The 23,773-nt window shown below is 42.7% G+C and overlaps 1 protein-coding gene across 4 annotated transcripts in view; it reads left to right on the top strand.

The window, feature by feature from the left end:
* Positions 1-23,773, top strand: part of RORA (RAR related orphan receptor A) — a 410,146-nt gene that overhangs the window by 28,442 nt on the left and 357,931 nt on the right. For 3 of the 4 annotated variants that reach the window (XM_038185245.2, XM_027466152.3, XM_072043271.1), the window contains 3 exons: positions 7,442-7,533; positions 10,093-10,335; positions 11,209-11,456. In XM_038185245.2, the coding sequence (XP_038041173.1) occupies positions 10,283-10,335; positions 11,209-11,456 (301 nt within the window). In that variant the 5' untranslated portion in view covers positions 7,442-7,533; positions 10,093-10,282. Of the gene's footprint in view, positions 1-7,441; positions 7,534-10,092; positions 10,780-11,208; positions 11,457-23,773 lie in introns of all 4 variants that reach the window. The other variant, XM_027466153.3, reaches the window with a different exon arrangement.

Genomic DNA, 23,773 nt, shown 5'->3' with positions numbered 1-23,773 from the left:
GTATATATACATATACATGTATATACATATACACACACAGATACAAACTATATTCTAGGATCAACAGGAGGGGCGTATGGAGGGTTGTTTTTGTCATTGCCTCTTCTAACTCTTGATAATTCCATAGATGCTGTCAGGGGAACAGAAGTGGTATCATGTGACCTATCAAAAAAATCAAGGCAGCTCAGTTTTCCAACACTGGAGTAGCTTTATTTCCTTGTATTACAAAATAATATTTGGGCATGAAAAAAGAGCAAGGTGAAATAAAGTACAGTTGTCTTGGTACCACTTTGAGTTTTTTGAGTTTGAATCAAAAATGAAAAAATGGAGGGCGTGTATAAAAATATCAATCAAACATCTTAACTCAAGCTTTCCTTCTTTTCAGAAGGAAGCTTCAGTAATTTAAAAACATTTTAAATACCTTTTTGTATCTAAAATCATAGGAACAAAGAGGGTCATGTTGCTGACATTTATGAGGTCCTAGTGTTCAGCAAGTCATTTAAGCATGTGTCGCGTAAAACCTGTGACTAGCTTCATTCCTTGATAGCAGTATGCTTTCCCAAATCTTACTTCTCAAAAAACTTGATCTTTAAAAAGTCTAAATATATGTAACTCCCTTGAAACTGAGCTTTTTTATTTTCTGGATGGTTTGCATGCCCTTAAAGTCTGAGCTATACATTCTATTAATTGCTCATAGCTAAATGAGGCACTCAGATGTTCTGACTGATACAGGAAATATTGAGCAAGTCCATGGCTGTTCTATGTCAGTGTATGCAGTCCAATGGATACTTAACTTTGCTTATAAAAGGATTTTAAGAGCATAAGCAAACAGTTGTTTACATATTCCATTCTTGACTATTAAAAATGTGGTTTTAAAAAAATATTTTGGAAACTTTTTGTGTGGTTTTGGGTCTATTCTGTCCCCTCTCAACACCCAGTCCCTTTCTTCTTGGAGGCAAGCATTTGGGGAGTTGGACTCTTCATGAAAATCTTTCATCCACAAAATAGAGTACTGCAGAAAAAAAAACACTACTGTGGTAATCAGCACATCCATCTGGGAGAAAAATAGGGCTGAGCTCTTTATTTTTAATAAGTACTTAAGAATAGGCTTGGAGTTCCTACTGAACTTAAAGACTTGATTGTGCTAGCTAAGCATAAGTAAGAAAATTTAATTCTAGCATCCTGGGTTAAGAGTCCTTGATAACGATGGAATATAGTTAGGAGATCAACTTAGAAGGGATGTAAACTGCTTTGTGAAAGTTGTACTTTGAGCCCCAGAATGCAAAGAGCATGCCATCTTTCTTATGGATCTGAAGTGCAGAGCTGACCAGACAGAAGGCCCATCATGCCAAATGAAAGAGCACAAGATCCCTGACAGAAAATTTAAGATTCTGGGGTTCATTTTAATGCTAAGTACAAAATAGTTCTCCTGGATTTGTTTGTGAGCCTGAAGTGGTACAGTGTACACTGTCTGGAAGATCATTGTAGGCTTCTTGGTCTTTTCTCGTCTCTTTGAAACAGATGTGTATGTAGCACTTGGGATAAGTCACAATGGTTATTTAAAGCTTTCTTCTAGTCTTGTTAGATTTTATTTTCTTAAAAACAATTTTTAAGGTAGGGCAAAAAAGTGGGGAAGACTGAATTTCACAGTGGAATTTAATCATGAATGGTGAATATAAAAAATAAAGATTTTTTTGGTTCTTACAATCCAGGCTTACCAATTTCAAATATTTTCACCTCAGACAAATTTTGTAACGCTGGGGGGTGGGGGAAGAATAAGCATAATGAAAGCTAGTATTTGTGCTATGTGTTAAGCTCTACATTTAGACAATCAAAAATTCTTAAGTAGAACTACTGTGTTTTTGCATGCTTGTGATGATTTATGAAAAGCCACAAACATTGGTAAGGAACTTTAAAGTGAACAACTATGTGTTCCTCTGAAAATTGTTCACTGATCTTGCTGTTCCCAAGAACCATTTAATGTTGTTGTAACTATGCTATAAAATGAAGTCTCAGTGGACAGGGGGAGTGGCAATAAATTCTATTGGTATGTGTAACAGGAAAATAGCAGTGTATTATAAAGATCATGGTTAAGTTCAAGACAAGTTAAATTAGTGTGAAGTTAGTGCTGTAAATATTAAATTATTGGTTTAATCTATTTGAATTCAAGGCGAGTGTTTGCTGTCATGATAAGGTGAGAAAGCATGATCCTGTCAGTGAAAGTTTGCATTGATTACTCTGGGTGACTAATGGCAGGACTACAGAGATGAAACATGGTGGTAGCTTCAGAAAAAATGGGAGAAGATCTGTTGACACTTCATTAATGTACCTGTAGGATAACATGTTCACGCTGGATGTGGACAAAATATATTCCATTTTATCTAAGTCAATAAATTTTCATGTTATTCACCACTTGAGATTTTACTTCTGTATATTTTTGTATTTTTTAATTCTCTTTTTGCTTGAGTTGATGATGTATATTATTTTCAAATGGTAGTTAATTCTCTGTAGTAGCATTGAGAATTGCAGAGGTAATCTACAAAAGAATCCAATGTGTGATGGAAGATAGTGAAGATTAAAAAAAGAATAGCATAAAACTTGCTTTAAGTGGCAAGCTCAAATGGGAGAGTACTGTAAGAATCAAAGTATGGCAGTTTTTTTTGCTTTAAACTTCAAAATTACTGTTTGGGGGTATCATGAAGTCTCCCAGTCACAAAATTTAAACATGAAGACAGACCAAGTTTGTATAGCAAAGAACTTCCTATTTTGACTGAAACCTGTAAGGCAGTTATTTTTCTAATTAACAGAATAAAGTATGTCTAAATACATTTGTGAGGATGTTTTACATAGCTTGTTTTTGTTTGTAAATAACAACTTTACTTTAAATAAAAGGTAAGACTTCTGCAAAGACAGAGGCGAAATGTCCTGCCTGTGTCAGTTGATACTGCATGCATAGTGCATAGGCTTGGAAAGACTCAAACAGGGAGTTGTGATCTTGTGTTGCCAGGTTTTACCTAAGCTTGAAATTCGCTAATTTTGTTCTTTGAATCAGAAGGAAACGATCTGATATTTAATTTGCATAATTCACATGCACCTAGAGTCCTGTGGCAAATGAGTTAAAGCTAGTTATTTGGTTAACAACCTTGTCCAGTTTATTTAAAATTACAGATTGTTGCAAATAAAATACCAGAAAATCCACCCTTGCAATCATTTTAATTAGACTGAATAATTTTTTAAGTTTTCTCCCTTCTCTTTGTAGAGGTACTGAGTGTGTCAATGTGCTTCTTCCCTCTGGCATTCAATAATAAGTGATAAAGGTTTTGAAAGCTGTTCTGTGGTAGGCTCTTTATTTTGTTGTTTTAGACTTGTTAGTCTGTCCTGGTTTGAGAGAAGTTGCAGGTTTATTCAGTGATATGGCTGTGCATTGCCATAACTGCCTGGTACTCACTGTGGTACTCCTTGTGATTCATCCTAATAGTGGGGTGCTTAGGCAGCCAGGGAGCAGGAAGCACATTGAGCCAAAACGACGTGGAAACAGCTTGCCTGTTGTTTAAGTCCTTATTTTGGGAGAGCATCTTACAGCTGTACACAGACACAGGTCTCAGGACACTTGTCCTAGACTCGGAAACCTTACTCTGAAGGCCTTTTTTTAATGTCATAGTAGGACCGAACTTTTTCGTGTTGATCTGCAAATGATATTGAGGATGGTTGAGTCCCAGTTGAAGACATTGAGAGCCTCTGTTGATGCTACTACTGCTGCTGAGTAGCCTACTTAACATTATAGGTATACTTCTGGAGTTGAAGTGCTGTAAGAATCACCATATTGATTGTACAAAGGCTACCAAAGAGCTCTCCATATTCTAAGTGGAGAGAGACTGACTTTTTTTAGCTGGAGAAATCCATACTTGGGTCAATTGAAATAGCTATAATTTTTGATCTATTTATTCAACTGAGGAAATGGAAAATGGGCTTTTTATAATACATCTTTTAAAGCATGTTAAAAAGAGTTTTTAAACATTAAAAATAAAAATGTGCCTCTTTCAGCATTTTTCTTTGAAGTGTATTTAAATTTATATTAAGTAAAAATAGCAATGTGCAAAAACCCTCTTTTAATTTCAGATTAAATATTGCTTGATTTACCAAACAAAAACAAACAAAAACCAAACATGTTCACATTGTATTTTTTTGTCACAGAAAAAAGAAATGGGAAAAAACAAAACAAAACACAACAAACAACAGAACTCCTAGCTTGTGTTTTTGTGCTCTATAGAACATGAAGACAAATCTTACAGTAACTTTTAAAAACTTTTTTACACTATTTAAACTGTAAGTTGTAGTAGTTCTGTTCCCTTCCTTCACTCATCTCTAGACCCAAGGGAAAAACAGATCTTTTCCTTCTCACTGTTCCTTTGTTCCTTTAATACACTGGAATATATTCACTCTGAAATTTCTCTTTCAAGGATTTTTTCAGCTTAATACTTGAAGCTCCATATTCACTCTTCTATATATAACTTTTCTGGGTTATAATTGTTAAAGACAGGCTTTATACACATGTGTATATATATATTAAAAAAAAAAAAAAGACCTAAATGAAACTCGAGTTATTTTATCCTGGACTGTCAGTAAATTTTTTTGACTCTTAGTATGTGAAGAATTTTCTATTCAGATCTGTTTCTATCTCTCAGTGTTTAAGTGCAATTTTTGTAATTTTACTGTATGCTAGGTAGCATCAGTTCTGTGGGAAAGTGGTGCAAAAGTAATCCAATAATCACTCCAATAATGAAGCCAATTTGCATCACTTTGGCATTGTATTATTAAAAACAAATGTTTGTCTCCAAGGCAAATGAAAGAGTTAATATTTTTGCAATCTTTATGCTTTTGTGCTAGGAGTAGTATTGGATTGTGGAGTGTTACGTTCTTGAAGAGTTAAAACAGGGAGAATGTTTTCAGTAATGCTGGGCATGCTAGTTGACCTTTGCACACAGTAGATAGCTTTCCATTTTTCTCTCAAATAAAAATATTTTACTAGATACAGTGTTTAAATCAAATGATGCTTCAAATAATGTAAAAGCTGAATAATTATTTTAAATTAAATTGTGGCTTTCACTTCTGCCTTTCTGGCATAATTCAGTTAGTGCTCATCTAAGCCTTAATGTCTCTGCAGTGTATTTGGGCCGCTTGAATAAACTGATGGTTAGCGTAATTTTTGGGTACATGTTCAGTGAAGGAAATTATATGTCTAAGCTAGCCACAAGATACAGTTCTGTGACCTGGAGAAGAAGGAGGGAAATCAGAAGGTATACAGGCACGGCTCCTCCCCAGTGCAATAGGGTACCTGAGAAAGCTTCCCACCTGCTGTCCAGAGCACTTTCCTTGATGGCTGGATTGTGAAATAGTGGGAAAACTCAGGTATTTTCTATCATAATTACCCCATTTTTTCTGGAGGTAGTGGGGTAGAAGTCATTGTGAGTTAGTGATGAAGTGAAATATGTGACTATTCAGTATCGTGACGTTAAAAGGGAAGCGTGCCAGTGGTGTGGTAGGTTTGTATGAACGCTTCGCTGTGGCTTTGTATCAGAGAGTATGTTCTTCACATACCTCATACGCAGGTATCTGTGCCATCTTTCTTTCCAGATAGTTAGAAGTAAATCACAAAGCATATTATTTGGCCATGTTTTGGATTGCAAAAAATGCAGGTGTGTTTTGGCTTAAACTCTGTGCATGCATTAGTTTCTAGAAAGTATCTTATTAGTGGCACGTTAATGTGGCCCTAGATACAAGATAACTTGTAGCTTTCCTATCCAGAATGATTTGGACCTATTAATTCCTAGTTTGATATGCTTTGCTTGGCCAGTGCAAATTTCCTTAACGATTTCAAGTGAAAGTGAGCTTTCCAAATAGACATGAAATATCAAATATTTTGAGATGCTGCCAGCGAGACAGTTATTTCAGAATGGTTCTTTCCAGTAAGGTGTTCTGAAAGAGGCCAGTGACAGGATCTGTTGGGAGGATGACAAGACGCATGAAGGAATATGAACAATGAATATTTAGATAATAGTAACATTTTTTTCGACGTGAGAAGCTGTTGTTACTCTTTGCTTTAATCTGTTGGTAACCTACTATTGTTTTTAGGGAAGCACACTTCTTGCATAAAAAGTATGAGTTATGTAATTCATCCTTTATATCAGAGTAGCAGTAAACATTGCATTTGAGGGAACAGCTGTTCAATAAAAACACAGTTAAGAACAAGGTACTGAAGCAAGGGTTTTAAAAAACAACCAAGAAAAACACCCCCGTGTTTCGGACAAGGAATGATCCAAGACTTCAGAAAGCATTTAATGTACTGATCTTCGTTTAAAAACTTCCAATTTCTTGAGATGAAAAATGAATGTTTGGATCTGATTTTGGTCTTCCAGGTTTTCATTCAAGCCTTGAGAGAATATGGGTTGGCTGGATTGCTCCTCTAATTCAATTAGATTACCTTTGTGGGAGGAAGAGGTTGTCTGCAAGTGTATGCAATGTGAGAACGGTGCTCATCTTGCTAAAGAAAAATAGCCTGTAATTTTTTTAACCAACTTCAGGAGAACAGCAAAGACAGCATACTGAGAAAGACAGATATCTCCTGGCCTTTTGCCTTCATTCATTCATGAAGTATTGAATTCTTAAGAACTGGCTTGTGCTATTGCTGTTCACTCTTTACACTTAGGGCATGGCGATTGTGGACATAGTGCTGTACAGATAAGTGCAAAGACTTAATTACTTCATGTGTTGCATGCTTCTCCAGTTCAGTTTTTCAGAAAGGAACATCTAGTAAGGAATGAATCCAAATGGCAGAGGAAGAAAGTGAGAACAGAGACACAGAAACAATGATAAGCAGCTCATAGTTTAGATGAGTTTGCGACAGGAAGAAGATTGCACTGAAACTGTGCTGTGCTAGCTAAAACAAAATGCTCCTTAATCTTTAAACAATTATGTGTGAGTGGAAGTTCCAGATGAACTGTTGGATGTTTCTACTTTGCTTAGCAAGAGACTGTGTGGGAAAGGGTCCAGTGAAACCTGCATCCAGTACTCATACAGTCACAGTGCCTCCAGCACAGTTGGCTTATCTCTTATTATTTCCTATTTTGTTTACATCTAGAATAGGACAGAACTCTGTTTAAGTAGTATTTAATTACTGCCAAATACTCAGCTTCAGTGATTAGTTCAGGTTATATATGTGTAGTCTGCTAGTCTGCTTTTTTTTTTTTTGCTTAAGCTTAATGGGGTGCATAATTTCCAAAAGTTGCTTTAATGTATTACAGGCTGTGTGTGTTTCAAGTGGAAGCCGTTCCTTGTCCTGCTGTAGTATTCAATTAACCAAAGTTCCATGAATCCCTACTAGATGTGCCACAGAATATGGTTACAAAGAGTAGATACTTATGATCTAAATTCTTTTTTCAAGATTTTTCGATAAGGATGAATGCATCTGAATTGTACTGGATGGCCCCAGATGAGAGGACTCCACTCGAGACCCAGTAGATGTCCTGCTACTTGGTGAGTCTGACATTTGCACTTCAGAACGTATACTACTTTTTCTTTTGACCTTTTGTGCTTTTTTCTTTTCCTGCAAAGCCATCAAAGCCACAGATGGGAATGTGTTTGGTGGAAAGCAAATGTGCCTTTGCCTTGGCAGCTTGTTGCCTAGGAGGAGCTGCAACTGGAAGGATTTGGTGGGGAATGTCACAAGGGAACACCTAAGACAGAAAATACACCAAAATACTTTGCTATTTCTTTTTGTGTGGCATTACCCAGATGTTGCCCTTGTGTTTATTCAGCTCTGCATCAATATGGTCTCCACAACTGCTCAATTGGAGCTGATAAAGCTTCCTAGGAAGGTTTAGCAATCCCCTTTGACATGTTGTGGCCAGGGGTCACTGTAGTCCAGTTTCACAGTAGGGAATAGAGGCTACTATGGACTTCCTGGGTTTGGAATGTACTTTGGCATTCTTTTTCAAGTAAGGCATTTTCACAGCTGTATTAATGACATAATTAGGCCATTATTGACTACCTCAAGTTCAAAATGTGCCTGTAGGTTAATGAACCACAAACAGTAAGGCGAAGTGGTGGTGTACTATTCTGTTGCAAACTACCATTTTCCTCCTTGTGTGTGCACAGCATACCTTGTGCCTGTCCTGCACTGGACCAAGCTTTCTGTGTTGTTTGGTTGTATGCACGATAGATTTTTGTGCTGCTCTGTCTGTCATCCCATGTGATCTTAATATCTTGTCTACCGCAGAGTCACACAAGAATTGTGTGATTATTAAGATTTTTTAAATGGTTTAGTTACTAAAACCTTTGCATCTATATAAAATGAACAAGATTAATAGGAAATGTTGGGAGCATTTACCCTTTTTGTTCTATTCCTGTTACTTCTCATATGATCATTTCTGGGCCACTGTTAGAGATAACATCTGCAGCAATTTCTAGAGCACTTCTTAATCTAACCAAACCTTTTTTTGTCAAGTTATTCAGCATACCTATCTTTGCCAGTAATGCCATCTTACTTGTTAAAACAAGCTTAGTGATCAGAGTTAATGAACCGTGTTTTGGTATGACTTGAAAGCTAGAAATAAAAGACGAGAAATTGAGGAAGACCCGTGCCCAGGAAGCATGTCAGCAGAGCTGCTTCAATGACAGGGAGCGTAACAAAAGTCGTCATGGTTTTCTCTGTTGCATAGAGCTTGAGTGAACTGTGACTGTAGCCTTTCCTGAAGGTGCTTGCAGGTTTTTCAGGCACTCTGTTTTTATGAAAGAGCAAAGCTGTTTTGTCTCTTTGCTGTGCAGGTGCTGCAAAAACTTAGATTGTTGCCTCTACAAGCATGCTAAAGATCTGTCCTGCTTTATCTGTTTCTTACTGTTAGTGACTTGAAAGAGATGTTAAAGAATGCAAACTCATTTTTTCTTCTCACTGAAAAGACGCTGTAGATGCTTGTTTACTCCTCTGATTATTTTCCCCTTTAATTTCGTTTTAAAAACAAAGCTTTACTATATGATATCCTATTGTAGCCTTCAGTGTTTCACACCCTTCTTTCTCTTGTAAAAAACAAACAAACAAAAAACAGACAAAAAAAGTCAATTGGAAAATTGTTTAGTTTTAGGAAATGGGCGAAGATGCTCTAAATGACAATTACATTATATGGTAGGTGTATTAAGCCTCAGCAGCCTTTAACACATCAAAGGAAGAAAAAAAAATATTTCATAATTTAAAGTATCTGGAATACTAAAAACACTTCTGCAAAACACTCACGTGAATAATCCTTACTGTGGCAAGGAGCTCAATTGTTCCCAGTGCTGGTGAAAGGCAGTGGTCTGGCAGCTTTGAGGAATGAAGTCCTCTATTTATTAGCTGGGCAAGTTTCCCAACACACACTGCCTGGTCAGCCTGCTTAAACCCTGATCTGAAGAGTGCGGGATAAGCTTTCTCTAAGGATAACAGGCATTTCAGTTTCCACAGCTCACATAATTCTTGTCTCTATTTGGAGGTTGCCAATTAGTGGAAAGTGAAGGAAGAGAGTTTGCATGCAACTGCAACTCTAATCCACCCAACTTGCATCACGGAAGGACCACCTCAGTGCCTTCAGCAGATTCTGGCGAAACCATGCCAAAAAGGCTGTGAACCTGTCCGAGTTAGCACGTGTTGTAGTGTAAGGATGGGACCCTCCCCTAGAGCCTCAAATCAAGGCAAGGAGAGCAAAATGTACTCCTGCCTCCCTCCTCTTTACTCCCACTCCACCTCCCAGTCATGCAATTGAGAAGGTGCTCTATCAGGCAGAGATGCCTTCATCACTGGCAAAAATACTTTTGTGCTCCTGTGCTGGGTTTCCAGGCCTGCAATAACCGAATGCTTAATCTGCAAGAGCTACACTGGTTTACTTAATGGGCGAATCTGGAAGTCGAGGTCTGACCTCCTCAAATTTAGTTGTTCTGTGTAAATACATGCAGAATTGTTTGTAATGCTACTCTATGTTCTGCAGTCGCTGCACATCCCTTTATAATATATGCGGCCAACAAATAATCACAAATACCATGTTTTTGTTTCTTGTTCTTTTTTAGACACTTGTAACCAGAACTTTGGGATCTCCAAGTCAACTGACCCAAGACTATCCTTAAGCTAGAAGAAGACATATTAGCAGTGCAACATGTAGTGCAATTTGTGGATGACATCCTAGAGCAATTATGACATGGTCTGTTTCGAAACAGTTTATGAGCAGGCCCTATTTGTGACAGCAGTCCAGTAGCGGTGATGGGACAGCCAGAGGATGGATGTGTCCAGAGTTTCCCTATGAATTTCATGAGGTACCAAGACCAGTGATGTTGATAGCAGTGGTAGCAGGACAATACATACGTTAGCAAAAGGTGCTGCATCAGCTGCTTGCACACGACTAAACACCACGTTGAAAAGCTTGTACTGCTCTCAGTACAACTATTGTGATTTGACCTGCTCGGTGAGGCCGTGCTGCCAGCCCGAGCAGCCCAAGCACGCAGCTTCAGCACCTTCTGTGCAGGAGGCACTAGCCATGCAGTAGAGCTGCACGTAACATGGCCTCTTCTGCACGAGGGATGTTCTTCAGCACCCCGCTCACGGCAGCTGTGAGTTCACCTTAAAATCGGGTAATGGACGAGGAGTTCATCACACCGAACCGCACGGCAGTGCCTGGGGAAGGCCGAGCAGCCCGGGAGGTTTTCTGGTACCCGGCTGGGCACCTTTTCCCTGTGTCGAAGCGCACTTGCCTGAAAGAGGTATTGTCTGAAATGTGCCTGCGTGGCCGCAGAGCGGAGGGGTCCTGCGGTGCTGCACGGGGAGGGCATCCTCTGCTGCGGCTGCAGCCCGAGCGTTCCGCGGAGCCCGGGGGGGGGCCGGGGCTGCGCGCTCCGGGGGCCGCCGTGACCTTGCCGGGGGGGTCCCGGCCCCGACGGAGCCCGGGCTGCGGCGGCGCCCGCCGCTCCCTCGGCCCGCCCGGGGCTCCGCACGGGGCCGGGGCCGGGGCCGGGGCTCGCCGCCCGCTGCCGCCCGGGGCCGTGGCGGAGGGCGGCGGGCGCGGGGAGCGCGGGGGGTGCGGGGGCGGGGGGTGCGCAGCTCTCGCTAGCGCTGCTTGTGGTCACAGCCAGGCACGCTCACATCCCATCTGGAGCACGCTCGCGTTTCTCCCTTCTGCTTCCCTACCATAGAGTCGCGCTGGAAACAGAAGATAGAGGGAGTGGAGGAGCTCGCCATCTCCAAGCGATCTACAGTGGGAAAAACATGGAGTCCGCTCCGGCAGCCCCCGATCCCGCAGCCAGCGAGCCGGGCAGCAGCGTCTCCGAGGCGGCCGCCGGCGCCAGGGACACCCCGGCGAGCCTGGAGCCGGCCCGGAAAAGCGATGCGCCGGCCGCCGGCCGCAGGCAGAGCTACTCCAGCAGCGGCAGCGGCAGCAGAGGTAGCGAGACCGGGGGGAGGGGGCCGGGGGAGTGGGAGCGGGGTGGGTGGGAGGAGGGAGAGGCGAGGGGGGCGAGGGGGAAGAGGGGCCAGGCAGCGCTCCGCTCCCCCGCCGCAGCGCCCGGGCTCGTCGCGGCCGCGCACGCGAGCTGGGCACGCTCCTGCCCCCCGCAAACCCTCGCAAACTTTTCCAGCTCCGCGACCGCGGCGGGAGGAGGGACGGGCGCGCCGGGGGGACCGGGCGCTGCGCCCCGCTCCGCTCCGCTCGCAGCCGCGCCGAGGGGCAGCGCGCTCCGAAATTACATAATTTGATAAATATATAAAGCAACAGCCCGAGCGCCGGGCTCCGGGGGAACAAACTTTTAAAGCTGCAGCGTCCTTCCCTTCCCTTCCCTTCCTCCCGCTTCGCTCTCCCCTCGCCCGGCTCCCCGTGACAGCTCCCCGCGGCGCGCTGCTGCCCGCTCCGTGCCCGCTCCGCCCGCGGCTCAGCGCCGCTGCGGGGGGCTCCCAACTTGGCCGAGGGGCCCCCGGCTGCAGCGCGCCCACCCCGCGGCGGAGCCCCCCCGGCCGGAGCTCCGGGCCCCCCCCGTCCCGCAGGTGGCGGCCGGGGTCGAGCCGCGGTGCCCGGGGGCTCGGTGCGGGGGTGCAGGGGGGCGCGGGGGGGCTGAGCCCCGCTGCTCGCCCGCGGCTCGCCAGGCGCTGCCCCTGCCGGGGGCCGAGGCGCCGGGTGAGGGGGCGATGGACTGGGGGGGGGCGGGGGGGCAAAGCGGGCGGCCCCCAGCGGCTGCCGGGGGGAGAGGGGCGACCGGCAGAGGGGGGGGGGAGTGTTGGGGTCGCCCCTCCCCGGCTGGAGGCTGGAACATGGCTGACCATGTGCTGCCGAGTGTTTGGCAGCGCCCCCCTCCCGGCCACACCCCCCCCTCCCCGCCGCCATCCCACTGGGGGGAACCGAGGGGGGGCCGCGCCCGGGGGCGCCTTGGGATGGAGGGGGGGGAGCGTGGGGCGAGAGGGGCTGCGGCCCTCGCCCCTTATGTAACGGGGTTCCCGCCGCGGGGGGGGCGCAGCGCCCGCGATGTGCCGGGGGGCGGCCGGGACCTTCCGGGGCGGTGTCAGGCTCCGAGCCCCCCCCGAGCCCCCCCCCGACCCCCCCAGCCGGGCAGGCGGCTGCTGCCGGCGGGGTCCCGCGGCTCGCCCGGCGCCGCGTTACATAACGCGTGTGTGCGTGTGTCTGTGTGTGTGTGTGTGTGAGTGTCGGGGGGCTTCCCCCGGCCCCCCCAGCCGCCGGGGCCGTGCCGCCGGTGCCCCGCTGACCCCCAGGCCCCTCCTCCGCGGGGGGGGCCGCTCCGTGCCGGCGCCGCGCTGCGTTATGTAACGGCCCGCGGGGAGCGGGGAGGGGGCGCCGGGGGTCCCGGCGGTGCGCGGCCCCTGGCGGGGGCTGCGGAGAGAGGAGCGGCCGGCGGAGTGTTTGGGTTTGTCGGGTGATGTCACGGAGCTGGCAGAAAACGCGAGCGTGCTCCTCGAGTGCGGGCCGCCAGGAGAGCGGGGCTGGCGGGGGGTCGGGGCCGGCGTTATGGAAATCCGAGCTTTGGCAATAAAGTGCCCTGCGCGCCCGCCCGGCGTGTAAAGCCCAGCACACAGCACCCTGCGGGAAGGCAGCGCGGTGCTGCCAGCCCAGCCGCCCTGAAAGCAGGACTGGATGGACGTGCAATGTGCAATGTGGTCCCCAGAGACTTGCAGCTTTTTTTTTTTTCTTTTTCTCTTGAGATAGAATCCGAATTCTTTCATATGGTTCTGGATTTCTTACGGCAACAGCATGACCTTAATGCGTGACGAGTATAGGTGAATTTATTTTTAGAACAGCTGCATCGTAAGCTCATACGTTCAGCTGTGTATTGACTCGAAGAATTTGCCTCTTTGGGTTGTGATTCTGTAACGTGTTCCAAGTTGGCAGATCTGGACTTTCGTGCAGTCAGTATGGAGGAGTGGTACAGTAAACACAAATACACCCGCACTCACCTGTCTATCTGTAAGAATCCTTGTTTGACTCAGCAAACCTTTTGAAACAATAGAAATGTTTGTTTTGTACCCTTTATTTTCATAGCTGCACCTGCTGCAAAGCAGCTTTGATACTTAAGAATTTATAATAGCCGGCTTATCTAGAAGAAGAAAACAACACTGAAGAAAAAGCTATTGATGAAGAACAAATGGGGAAATTTGCCATAGACTAAGTTATTGAGTGCAGCTTTAGTTATGCTAGCATTTCAAAATACCGTATTCCTTGGTACGCATGTATATTTGGAGTGCCACATCCTTAAGTATTTTGATTTTTATTTTGTTAAGGTTATGCTCTTTTTGTCACAGTGTGTAATACTTAATGGAAAGCATAAATTCAGGAGTAATTAAAAGCACCATTCAAACTAAGAATCGTTACCCGATTTATTTAGGGGATGGGAGCATGCATGCATGTATGCCGGCATACTTTGGGACGTTTCTTGTAGTCTGATACCAAAACTGGTCATTAGAAAGATGACAACATGCATGGAACAAGTGGGAAATTATTAGTAAAGCCCTTTTTTCTTTTTCTTTCTTTTTTTTTTTTTTTTCCCCAAGAGAAAAGAGTATTGTTACTGTTAACATTGATGATTAAGATTTCCCTAAGAGCCATCACAGTCCAGCAGGTTAAAATCTCAGTCTGTATGTGTTTTTTGCCATAAGGGCTTGTAGTTTTCCATGGGAAGCAGCAAGAATGCTTCGCTCACCTGCTATGACCCTGGACTGAGACTCTAGGTGCCATTTGTTACCCTTTGCAGGCTTTGACATCTGTGGAGTTCTCCCCGTGCTGCAGTCTAAGGCTTCATGTTCTACTAGTCCACTTAAAAGTAGTCATAATTGAATAAGCTATGTTTTAATAGAGAGCTGTTGCCTCATAAAAAATGAAAAGTATGTAAAAAGCTTTTTAATCTGATAAAAAAAAATGCTCTGTTTTGGAGAGCTGAGCGCTTGGTCTCAGTCAATCAAGAGAGGACGTCTCATGGAAAAAAATTGAAAGGCAGCATTGGCAGCGGTGACAGATGCTAGGTTTACATATCTTTATGGTATCTGGTGTTTTCTAATAGAAAGCTGAAGCTGTGTAGGTGCTTGTATTCTTTTTTCCTTGCTGTTGAACTGTTGTTCACTGTTTTCCAGCAATCTTATTGTTTTATTTGGAATTTAATGTCGTCTTTTCAGCCAAATTCTTTTTTTTTTTATTGGTAGATTGGGGTGCTGGTTGTGGTTTTTGCCAGTTTCATTTTAATTGGGGTGATGCTCCACAAGTGAGGATGTGACTTTGTTAACAGTGATATCAGTAGGTTTGTTTTGTTCTTTTCTTTAAATATTCTACTGCTAGATTTTCTACCTTTCTGGGTTTAGACTATTTCACAGAGTATACTTGTAAAAAAAATTGATGCATCATTTTTGGGAGAGGTCTTTGGATTTGTTCAAATGTGGGCATGTTGTAGAGATCATTTAGATTGCCTTTGTCATCATAGCGGGCCATGCTTTGTGCACTACTGATTTAGTTATATTTTGGTGTATTATATGTGCTATGAATCCTTTAAAGGACATCGATGTTTTAAATGCTTGTAGCATAGGAGCAATGATAGCAGCAGTATGTTGTTCTCTTAGGAACAGTGCAGCTCTCATTTCAATAAACCGTAACCTATTCTCTGATTTTATTTGCTTGAGAAACATCTCAGGAGCTCATAAACCAGTATGTAAATACTGTTATCGTTCAACTAAATGCTGTGATTTTACTAAATAAAGAATGTGTTTTGTAATGGAGATTAACGGGCTGTGTGACAATTTCAGTTTTGGGTACAGCGCTGTGTTTGAATGGAAAGGGCAATTTCAGCTTTGGGAGGTTGTGTGATTTTTCTTGTATTTGTTTTCTAAGCTACAAAAATGTGTATTGGGGAAAATCTGGAATGTCTCAATTGATCTCAGTGGATTTAATCTGAGAGCTATCCCAGTGAAAAAGAGAGGGGGAAAAAAAGCTAGTTTTAAATTACTGTGCTATCTATATCTCCCTTGAAATCAATTCATGTGCTGGTGATCCATTCTCTGCTGAAACAGTTTTGAAGAACAAGTTTTCAGTAGCATACAGTTGTAGAAGACAAGATGTTAAAAATAAAAATATATATGTATTTTGGGGTATATCTCAATGTGCTGCCAAGTCTGGCTGCTCTGTAGCTTAACGTTTGCTTACAGGCCATGTGTTTCCTTGCTCGTAAATGTGAAGCAGAGGGGCTTATGGGCAGAGGCAGCAGCAGCCGGCGTTCCACAGTTGCGGAAGGCAGAGGAAGGAGAGTGCTGGTCCCAGAGAGTTCCCAGCGAGCTGTCAGAAGGGAGCAGTGCACTCGACTCAGGGCCCTCCCTCTCTGTTGAGTCAGCTGTGCCACCTCCTCAGCTGCCTGTCCCTCCCAGAGCCTTTCCTCAGCTGCAGGCACCTGTGCCATCCAAGGCTTGCTGCCATCTTAATTCCTCGGGCAGGATGGGGGGGATCACTGACAGCTTCTCGAGTGGAGCTGAGTTTGTCACCGTACACTTACGCCTGGACCTGAGCTCCCTAGTGAGATTCTGTAGGTTTCCTGAATTTCTCTGGCATTGATAGAAATGCAAGTTCATACAAGTCAGGCTGGGGAAGCATGGCATCCACACTTCATAGGCAGATTTCTGCTGTCCCGTTTTTCTTTTTCTTGTTTGTTTCTTTCAACTATCTCCTCTTTCACCTATTGCTGTTGCAGTCTTTGTAGCCTTGATAATCACTTCTGGAAGCATATTTTACAGAGCTGTTAGTGTTCAGAATAAAACGTGTATCCACGGCTGGCAGCCAGTTCGTGCCTCCTTAGCTGCTCGGATCCTTGCAGATGCATGGAGGGGGGCTTGGCAGAGCACAGAAGCTGGATTCTTGCACTGTCACTAGATCCGTGTTACACAATTCATGTCATGAACTGAACTTCATTTGAAAGGTTGTTAGCTTTTTTGGCCTTACTGTTTTGACAGAAGGCTTTCTATATCTTTGCTGTTCTGACAATTGGAAGGCCTCTTCTAACTAAATGCATTCGTGTTCAGGTAGTTCTCCTGCTTCTTTAAATATTGCTTATAAAATCTCCTTGCACTGAAAATGAGGAGAGGCTGGTATTGTGTTTTTTGATAGCCGAACCAACATACTTCTGTTCTCTGACTCATGGTTTAGTACTTGAGCTATGTGTTGTAGATAGTCTGTGCTGATAGAAACACAAGAATAGCTTGGGCTGTAGGTTAGGAGGGGTTAATCCTATACTTTCTTGAATGTAAAGGTTGTGAATTATTTTTCATACTCTTATCTGAAGACTCATCTAGGCATGTTTCATGCACAGCAACAACTGAGCTCGTCAGAGACTAAAGGTATTAGGGTGTGTACTTTTATGAAGAAATTGTGGGGCTTATTTTACGGCAGTTTAATCTTCTAGTTTAGCCTCATTGCACCATTCATTTGGAAGGATCCCCAGGTGTTTTAAACACTATCGGGAACCATTTTGCTTATTACTGAAATCCAGCCACTTCTAGTGTGGAATCTGACAGCTGCTTAATGGTGCTCAGCCATGCTAAGCAGATCAGAACAGAAAGTGAAGAATACCATACCTGATTGAAACACTCTGAGGGATTTTAGGTACAGATAATATAATTATCTACATTGGAATTGGGTCAAACAGCACTATTCCTGTAGAAAATTACTGGATATTTTCAGTGCCTGTGTATGGTCAAGAAACTGGTTTAAAATACCTGGAAATTGTACCCGCAGCAGTGAGGTAATCGAAGATCCTGCTGTTTACCATATTGTGATCACCAGTTGCAGTATCAACAGTGTTTTCTTCAGGTATTTCGCTGCATATTCACTGTTTGGTCTGTGATGGTGTCGGAAATGCTACAGAACTGAGGAGAGAGCTGGGTGTTGCAGTCGTTCCTTTGTGAGGCAGATTTCTGTGCAGTTGCTTTCTTTAAAAAGTGCTGCCTGTATTCTGGGATGTGTCCGGATATTTCTGAGGGTTTAAAAATGGTTAGAGAGGATCTGTTGCTGCTAGGCCAGTAATGCGTCGGGTGCGTGCGTGTCACAGGCCTTCCTTTTGGAAAATCGGTGGCTATCTTCCAGTTGTCTTCAATTTCACTTTCCATACAGTCTTGCAAAATAGAATATAAGCAGAAGATCTGAGGATGCAAAGGAACAAATGTTAAAATTCATGATCAAGTGAATGTATATAAATGCCCCAGTAATCATGACTGACTGCAGAGGCTTTCATTTGTAATTTAATCTAATAATTTCCGTGCATTTCTAAAGGAACACACTATGAAGCTAGCAACTCGTGAAAAATTGCTGTGCTGTTACAAACAGCATTTGAGCTGGCATTATAACAGCGTGATAGATAGATAGTGAGATGGAGAACAAAGTTAGCGGTTGAAACCGAGCTGAGAGAAATTGCTAGCAGAATGTGAGAAAGCAGAGCTGGATTATGATAACCTCCCTGGTAGAATCAAATTAAACCTTTTTAAAGGTTTTATTGATTTTAGTTTGTAGTTGTACTCTGTATTTACCTCACATGGGTACAGGAGATTAATGAGGCAGGTGTAGTGATCAAGGAGTGAAAAACTGCGGTGCTGCTGTTCTTTTTTAAATGTTTCATTTTGTACAGACTGTGGGATATTTACAGCATTAATTGACAATATGTCTGTCAGCTTCAGTCCTGCAACTGTTTAAATGGATTGAAAGTGCTTAATATACAACAGCAGTGGCAATGAAAACTCCTGGACTCCTCAAAGGGGATTGAAGAAACAGGTGCCCCCGCCCCCCAATTCTTTTCTAACTCATTTGAGCATGCTTAAACAATGCGTGCTTGTCCCAGTCTATGCTTGTCCAAAGAGACAATTTGCATGAAGAATGGTGAATGTTGGCTGAGAAGGCTATGGCTGGCTTTGAGAATGCGGCTGAAAGAATGCAAAATGAAAGATCAGGAAAGAGGTAGACCATTTGGCATAACAGCTATCAAGTATACCTCCAATGCACTGCCAACTCCTCACATCTGAGAGAGGAATTTTTTTCAGTAGTTACATAGAAGTGTATGCCTTATATTTCTGGGCTACATGCATTTGCAGAACTGTAGACACCATGGGGAAAACTTAAATTATGTATTAGTAGAGCTTGACTTGACTGTTCTGGTACTGAAGCAAGGTCTGTTAGATACAGTCAAGGATAAAACCAAGGCCAAGGCTTGTGAAATACAGATTATAGGTTTTATTTTCTTCCTGTCATGGAACTGTGAAAATACTTAAAGTAGGATTTCACCTCGTAGTTTCTCTTCAGAGGTGGAGGTGGGAAAAATGTGTCTCTGTGAACTGATGGATGACTTTGCCAAAGGTCTCTATCAAATGCAAATTAGTCAGAGGGCTGTGCTGTGTTGCATCTGTAACTAAGGGCGGAAAGGTAAGATTTGAACTATTACGTTTAAAGAAGTACTGAAATTTATAAGACAAGCTAAAATACAGATTTTCTTAATACTGCACTTGAAGTCAAAAACTGTCAGTATAAAGTAAATTCTAAATCCTGTGTATATTAAAAAATAAAATAAAATGAAACCAATCTCAAAGGAAACTGGGGCATAACAGAAATCCTTCCTCTCTTTGCATCATCCTTCATTTGTGTAATCTTAAGAGCAATTTTATAGTCGTTTGTGTTGTGATTATAGAAGTTAGGAAGGGTCTTTTTCTGCCTGGGTTATTATCAGGTGAGCTTTTAGAAGTTCCATTGGAAGGTACTCTGAACTGTTAGCATCTGATGTTGAATCATAGTGTTTTTGAGACAATGCACGTAGAAGTCTGTTAGCAAAAGCACAAGAGCAACTCTTTCCAGGGCTGATGCTTGGAAGAATAGTAAATGAAGCAAAATGTAGTGGTATTGTAATTTCAGTTGGTCTTTAGACTTTGAGAGTCTTTTAAAAACAAACCAGTAAGTCATTTCTAAAGATGTTATCATTCAACACTCTTGATATTTGCAGTGATATATTATATTCTACTAAAATCACATGTACTTTTAAAAACTGAAGTAACCTTATTTCCACAATCAACAATCTGCAAGAGATCAGATTAAGGTATGTTGTGTTAGCAGCTTGAAAACTACTCTTGGCTATTAAGAGTTCTGATCTGCTGGCAGAAGACTCGATCCTGTGACAGTCTCTATGTGTGATTAATACCAAGCATCATGAATGATTCTGTTGATGTCAGTGATACTATTTAAATGTACAAAGCTGCATGTGTGTTAAGGATCAAGGGAGGACTGCTAGCAATGAAGAACTGCACTGTAAGGTTGTTGAAGAAAAATAGACTTCTAATACCAATGGACATGGCTTTGGAAAAGACATGAATGAACTGTCGTTTTCAGGGTAGGTAGTACTGGGTGAGTAACTGTAGTTACTTTGGCAGATATATTATTATTCTGCTATAATTTTAGTTCCAGGATCATATTGCAGCTCCATCACTGGCGAAGAATGTATATCCTCATTTAAGGACTGTTGTTAGGAGATGAGCAAGAATTTTCCTGTGTGGAGTTGCACTTGTCTGTCATTGTATATGGAATGTGTTCATTAGGAGTAGTAAAAGTTTGTAACTGGTGAAATCTTAGCTCTATTCCTACTAGAATGCTTTGCTGTGTCCTGCTAGAGAGCAGGAAGGAGGGAAAGGGGAACAGCCCGTAAGGATTTAACTGTAGAAAATCTACAAGCTGACAGTTGAAGTGACCTGGCTTACTGGTGTCCATATCAACTACTTTGGCTAGTTGTCAAAATCGGTTTATGCTAGCTTGGCTTCGTCCAACAGTGTGACTGTAACAGAGTTCTCTGCCTTCACCCCACCCCAGGCAAATTATACTCTAGAACTTCACCTCTTTTTAGGGCTTCCTGGCTCCAGTTAGTGAGGAAATTGCAGTTGATAATTGTGTTGACCTTAACACCCTACTGAAATTACAGCATCCTAGATATGCTCTGGTATGACTATTAGTGCAATATCCAAGGATATGCAGAAGATCAAGGGATGGTAATACTTATTTATTTTTAAAAGGGAAACAAAATTCCTTTGAAATTCCAGTTAGTCATTAATTTTCCACAGCAGTGACCGTATCTCTTAGAGGATAAAGCAGTTCAGTCTCTAAAATATTTAGTTTCAGTTCTCCAAAGAACACCCGCCTGTACCACATTCACCTCAGAAGGGATAGGGACAAAATATTCTGGACAAAGCCAGGATCAGCTAGGTTCCCAAACAGCCAAAAACTTCCTTTTAGCAGGCTGTGTTTTGTCCCAGAGATGGGCTTCTCCGTTCTAGCAGTGTGCTGAAATGGTTGACTGGAGTTCAAGTCCCCCTTCCTGTTGTTTTCAGCCCAATTTAGAGGTTGTAGAAATGGCTTGTCACAGATCTCTGGAATTGGCAATTCCCTTCTGAATTTCTTTCGCGTATCCTTTCTCTCTCTCTCTCTCTCTCTCTTTTTTTTCCACAGCAGCAGTTCAAAGCAGAATGTCTTCAGGGATTTGAGAGCAAATGATCACAAGTGTTTAGGTGGGGACTTGTGCCAATATACTCAAAATATTTTGTTGCATTGCCTTTGTCTGCACACAGCAGAATGCATGCGGGAAGCAGACTTAGCTCTGGAAGGACAGCAATAGAAAAATGCAAAAACAAACCCAGAAAGGAAGTAAGTGAAGCCAAAGGGGAGCTTGTAGTTTAGGGTAATGAACAGTAAAAGAAAGACGTGGTACTTAAAGAAGAAGTGTAATGAAAGGGCTCAAAGGAAAGATGACTGATTTAGAGAACAGCCTGAAAAATAACCCTAACGTTTGGAAAAGGGCTGGAATAGAGGGAGAAGCTACAGTGCCTATTGAGGGGCAGAGGATTTTGTTGCATTATTGCCTCAGGACAATTCATAAATGAATATTCTGTGATTTTGTCTTTACTGAGGAATGTAATAAAACATTTTTTAGTGGACGATGGAGTCTCAAACAGTTGACTGAGATTTGCTTCAGCACCCTATTGTTCCCAATGAGCTCTGACTAAATGCTTTTGCCATAGATGTGCTAATGTGTTATATGAATTACTTGTCTTATGTCGGTGCTGTAAAATTAGAAGCCCTTCCCCACAGTGTGTTGAGCAGATTAAAATCCAAGCCTGTTTATATGGTCCAGGAAAGTGCAAATTATCTTAAATAAACAAAAGTATTGTGATCTAACCAGGGGGATGCTGTGAGACAGTGGTATGAAGCAAATGCATTTTGTAACCTAGATGGTGAGACAGGTTTCCAGCTTCCCTTGATAAGGTTTGTGGTGTTCTGATTTCTGCCTTATATCAAAGAGTTTGAGATTGGTAGTTTCTACTAAGATACCCCTCGTGTTTGAAAATTAACTTCCTAGGCAGCTGTGCAGTTCCCTTTCCAAAACCTTTGCAGTGACTGAAGGGCTACATCTACCTTCTTGTAGGCAGTTCAGGGACAGATTTCTGGCTGTTGTGAAGAGTGCTAAGCATCATATAAGAGGCTACTACTAGATATTTTTTGTAAGGAAGAAATCGTTTGAAGTAGTAGTTGTCCGATGGCTTTACAGTGGTGTATATGAAATTCAGCATTCACTTTACTCTCTTCAACTCTTGTATGCCAGTCCCTCCTGTTCCTCCCTCCCTTGTAGGTAGAACGTAGTGTAGTTGCAGTGGTATTTCACCTCTACTGGCTTACTCTAATCTTAGTGTCATCATGTTCCAAGACACTCAGTGATAACTGCTCTTCTACCCAGACAGTATTTGTCACATAAAAAGTCTAAAACTAGAATGCAATTACTGCAGACATGAAGTACTTAAGGTAAAAAGAGTATCTTAACTGTGTTTGAGCAACAACTTAATTAGGAGATCCCATGCTGTTGTTGGACTTGATGATCTCAGAGGTCTTTTAGAACCTAAATGTTTCTATGGTTCTACTGTAATATATATTTGGGAAGGGACAGAGTAGTGATGTGACATCAGAGTCAGCATGGTACTTTTTTGGACTCAGTTTCTATTTTGGTGATTTTCTCACTTACTTCTCTTATTTCTCTGCACGGAAATAAAAACCAAGGTTGTATATTGCTATGCCAGTATAATGTGACTCCTTAGGGCCTCTCCAGATCATGATCAGGGTTGAGAAGTTGTGGAAATAGCTAATGGCTGCACTGTACAGAGGTTTTGACTGAGACACACTGAGCTTCAAATCCCAAGTAAAGTAAATCCCTGGCTGGTAAGTGCCAGAGAATGCACACCCACACTTACCTGGTTCGATCCTGCTTCCTACAGGAAACAGAGGAAGGGGTAAGTACAAGTCTGGTGTTACTCTATTTGTTGGTGTCAGAGGAGGAAGAGGAAGTAAAAACTATGCCTAAACTGTTTTCCTTCTTACTCTACAGCTTCTAGTCTAGGTATCCTTTGGTAAGACTAGCTCCATGCAGCCATGTGTCCCTGGGCTATCTGTGTGCTTTGGTGGTGCAGGAAATGCAAAACCTGTGCTCTGTTGCTGGTGCTGTAGTGAAAGCTACTGGTGTGTGTGCAGTTATGCCAGCAGAAGGGAGATTTTTTCAGTTTATTTTGTGTTCAGGGGAAGAGTTTAACTATGTCAGCATAAAAACGTTTTGTTTCATAAAAACTGTCAAGATAGCCATGCTGGAGACAGTGAGGGCTGGGGAGGAACAGGACTCCTCTGCTGCAGCTGTATCAGCAGAAGCTGTGTTGTGTGGATGGTGCTTAACAACCGTCAGGGGCACCTAGAGAATCTCCTGCTTAGCTCCTAACTGCTAAACCGCTGCTGGCCTGTGGAGTTACATGGTTTATCTTGTAGGAAAGACTTCAGATCCCGTGTAAACTATACACTGAAGTCTTGGGGTGATCTAAGAAAATAAGTTTTGGTGCATTATGTAACTAACGATATTAAAACTGCATAAGAAACAGATAAATAGCTTTTTGTAGCGGGCGAGGGCAGGAAAGGTCCTTCTTTTGATATAAATTCTTACCTGCTTTTATGAGAGTATTTGCCTCATACTTGACAAGACCAGCACAGGGTTGAGTTGATCTCATGCAGTTTGATTTTTGCAACCACATTCAAATATAAACGCAAGCAGTTGAGTTTTTTTGTGTAATGCTGACATTTCTATGTGATATTTCTCCCAGAAAAGTAAATATTTCTCTGTTACTGCTTTCCAGTATAATGTTTTCTGTGTAAACACACAGCTTTTGATTTGCATTTCT

Source organism: Anas platyrhynchos, chromosome 11 (genome assembly GCF_047663525.1).
Source record: "Anas platyrhynchos isolate ZD024472 breed Pekin duck chromosome 11, IASCAAS_PekinDuck_T2T, whole genome shotgun sequence".
NCBI lineage: Eukaryota > Metazoa > Chordata > Aves > Anseriformes > Anatidae > Anas > Anas platyrhynchos.
The sequence above is the reverse complement of the archived record's forward strand: the minus strand, read 5'-3'. Positions and strand labels throughout refer to the sequence as shown.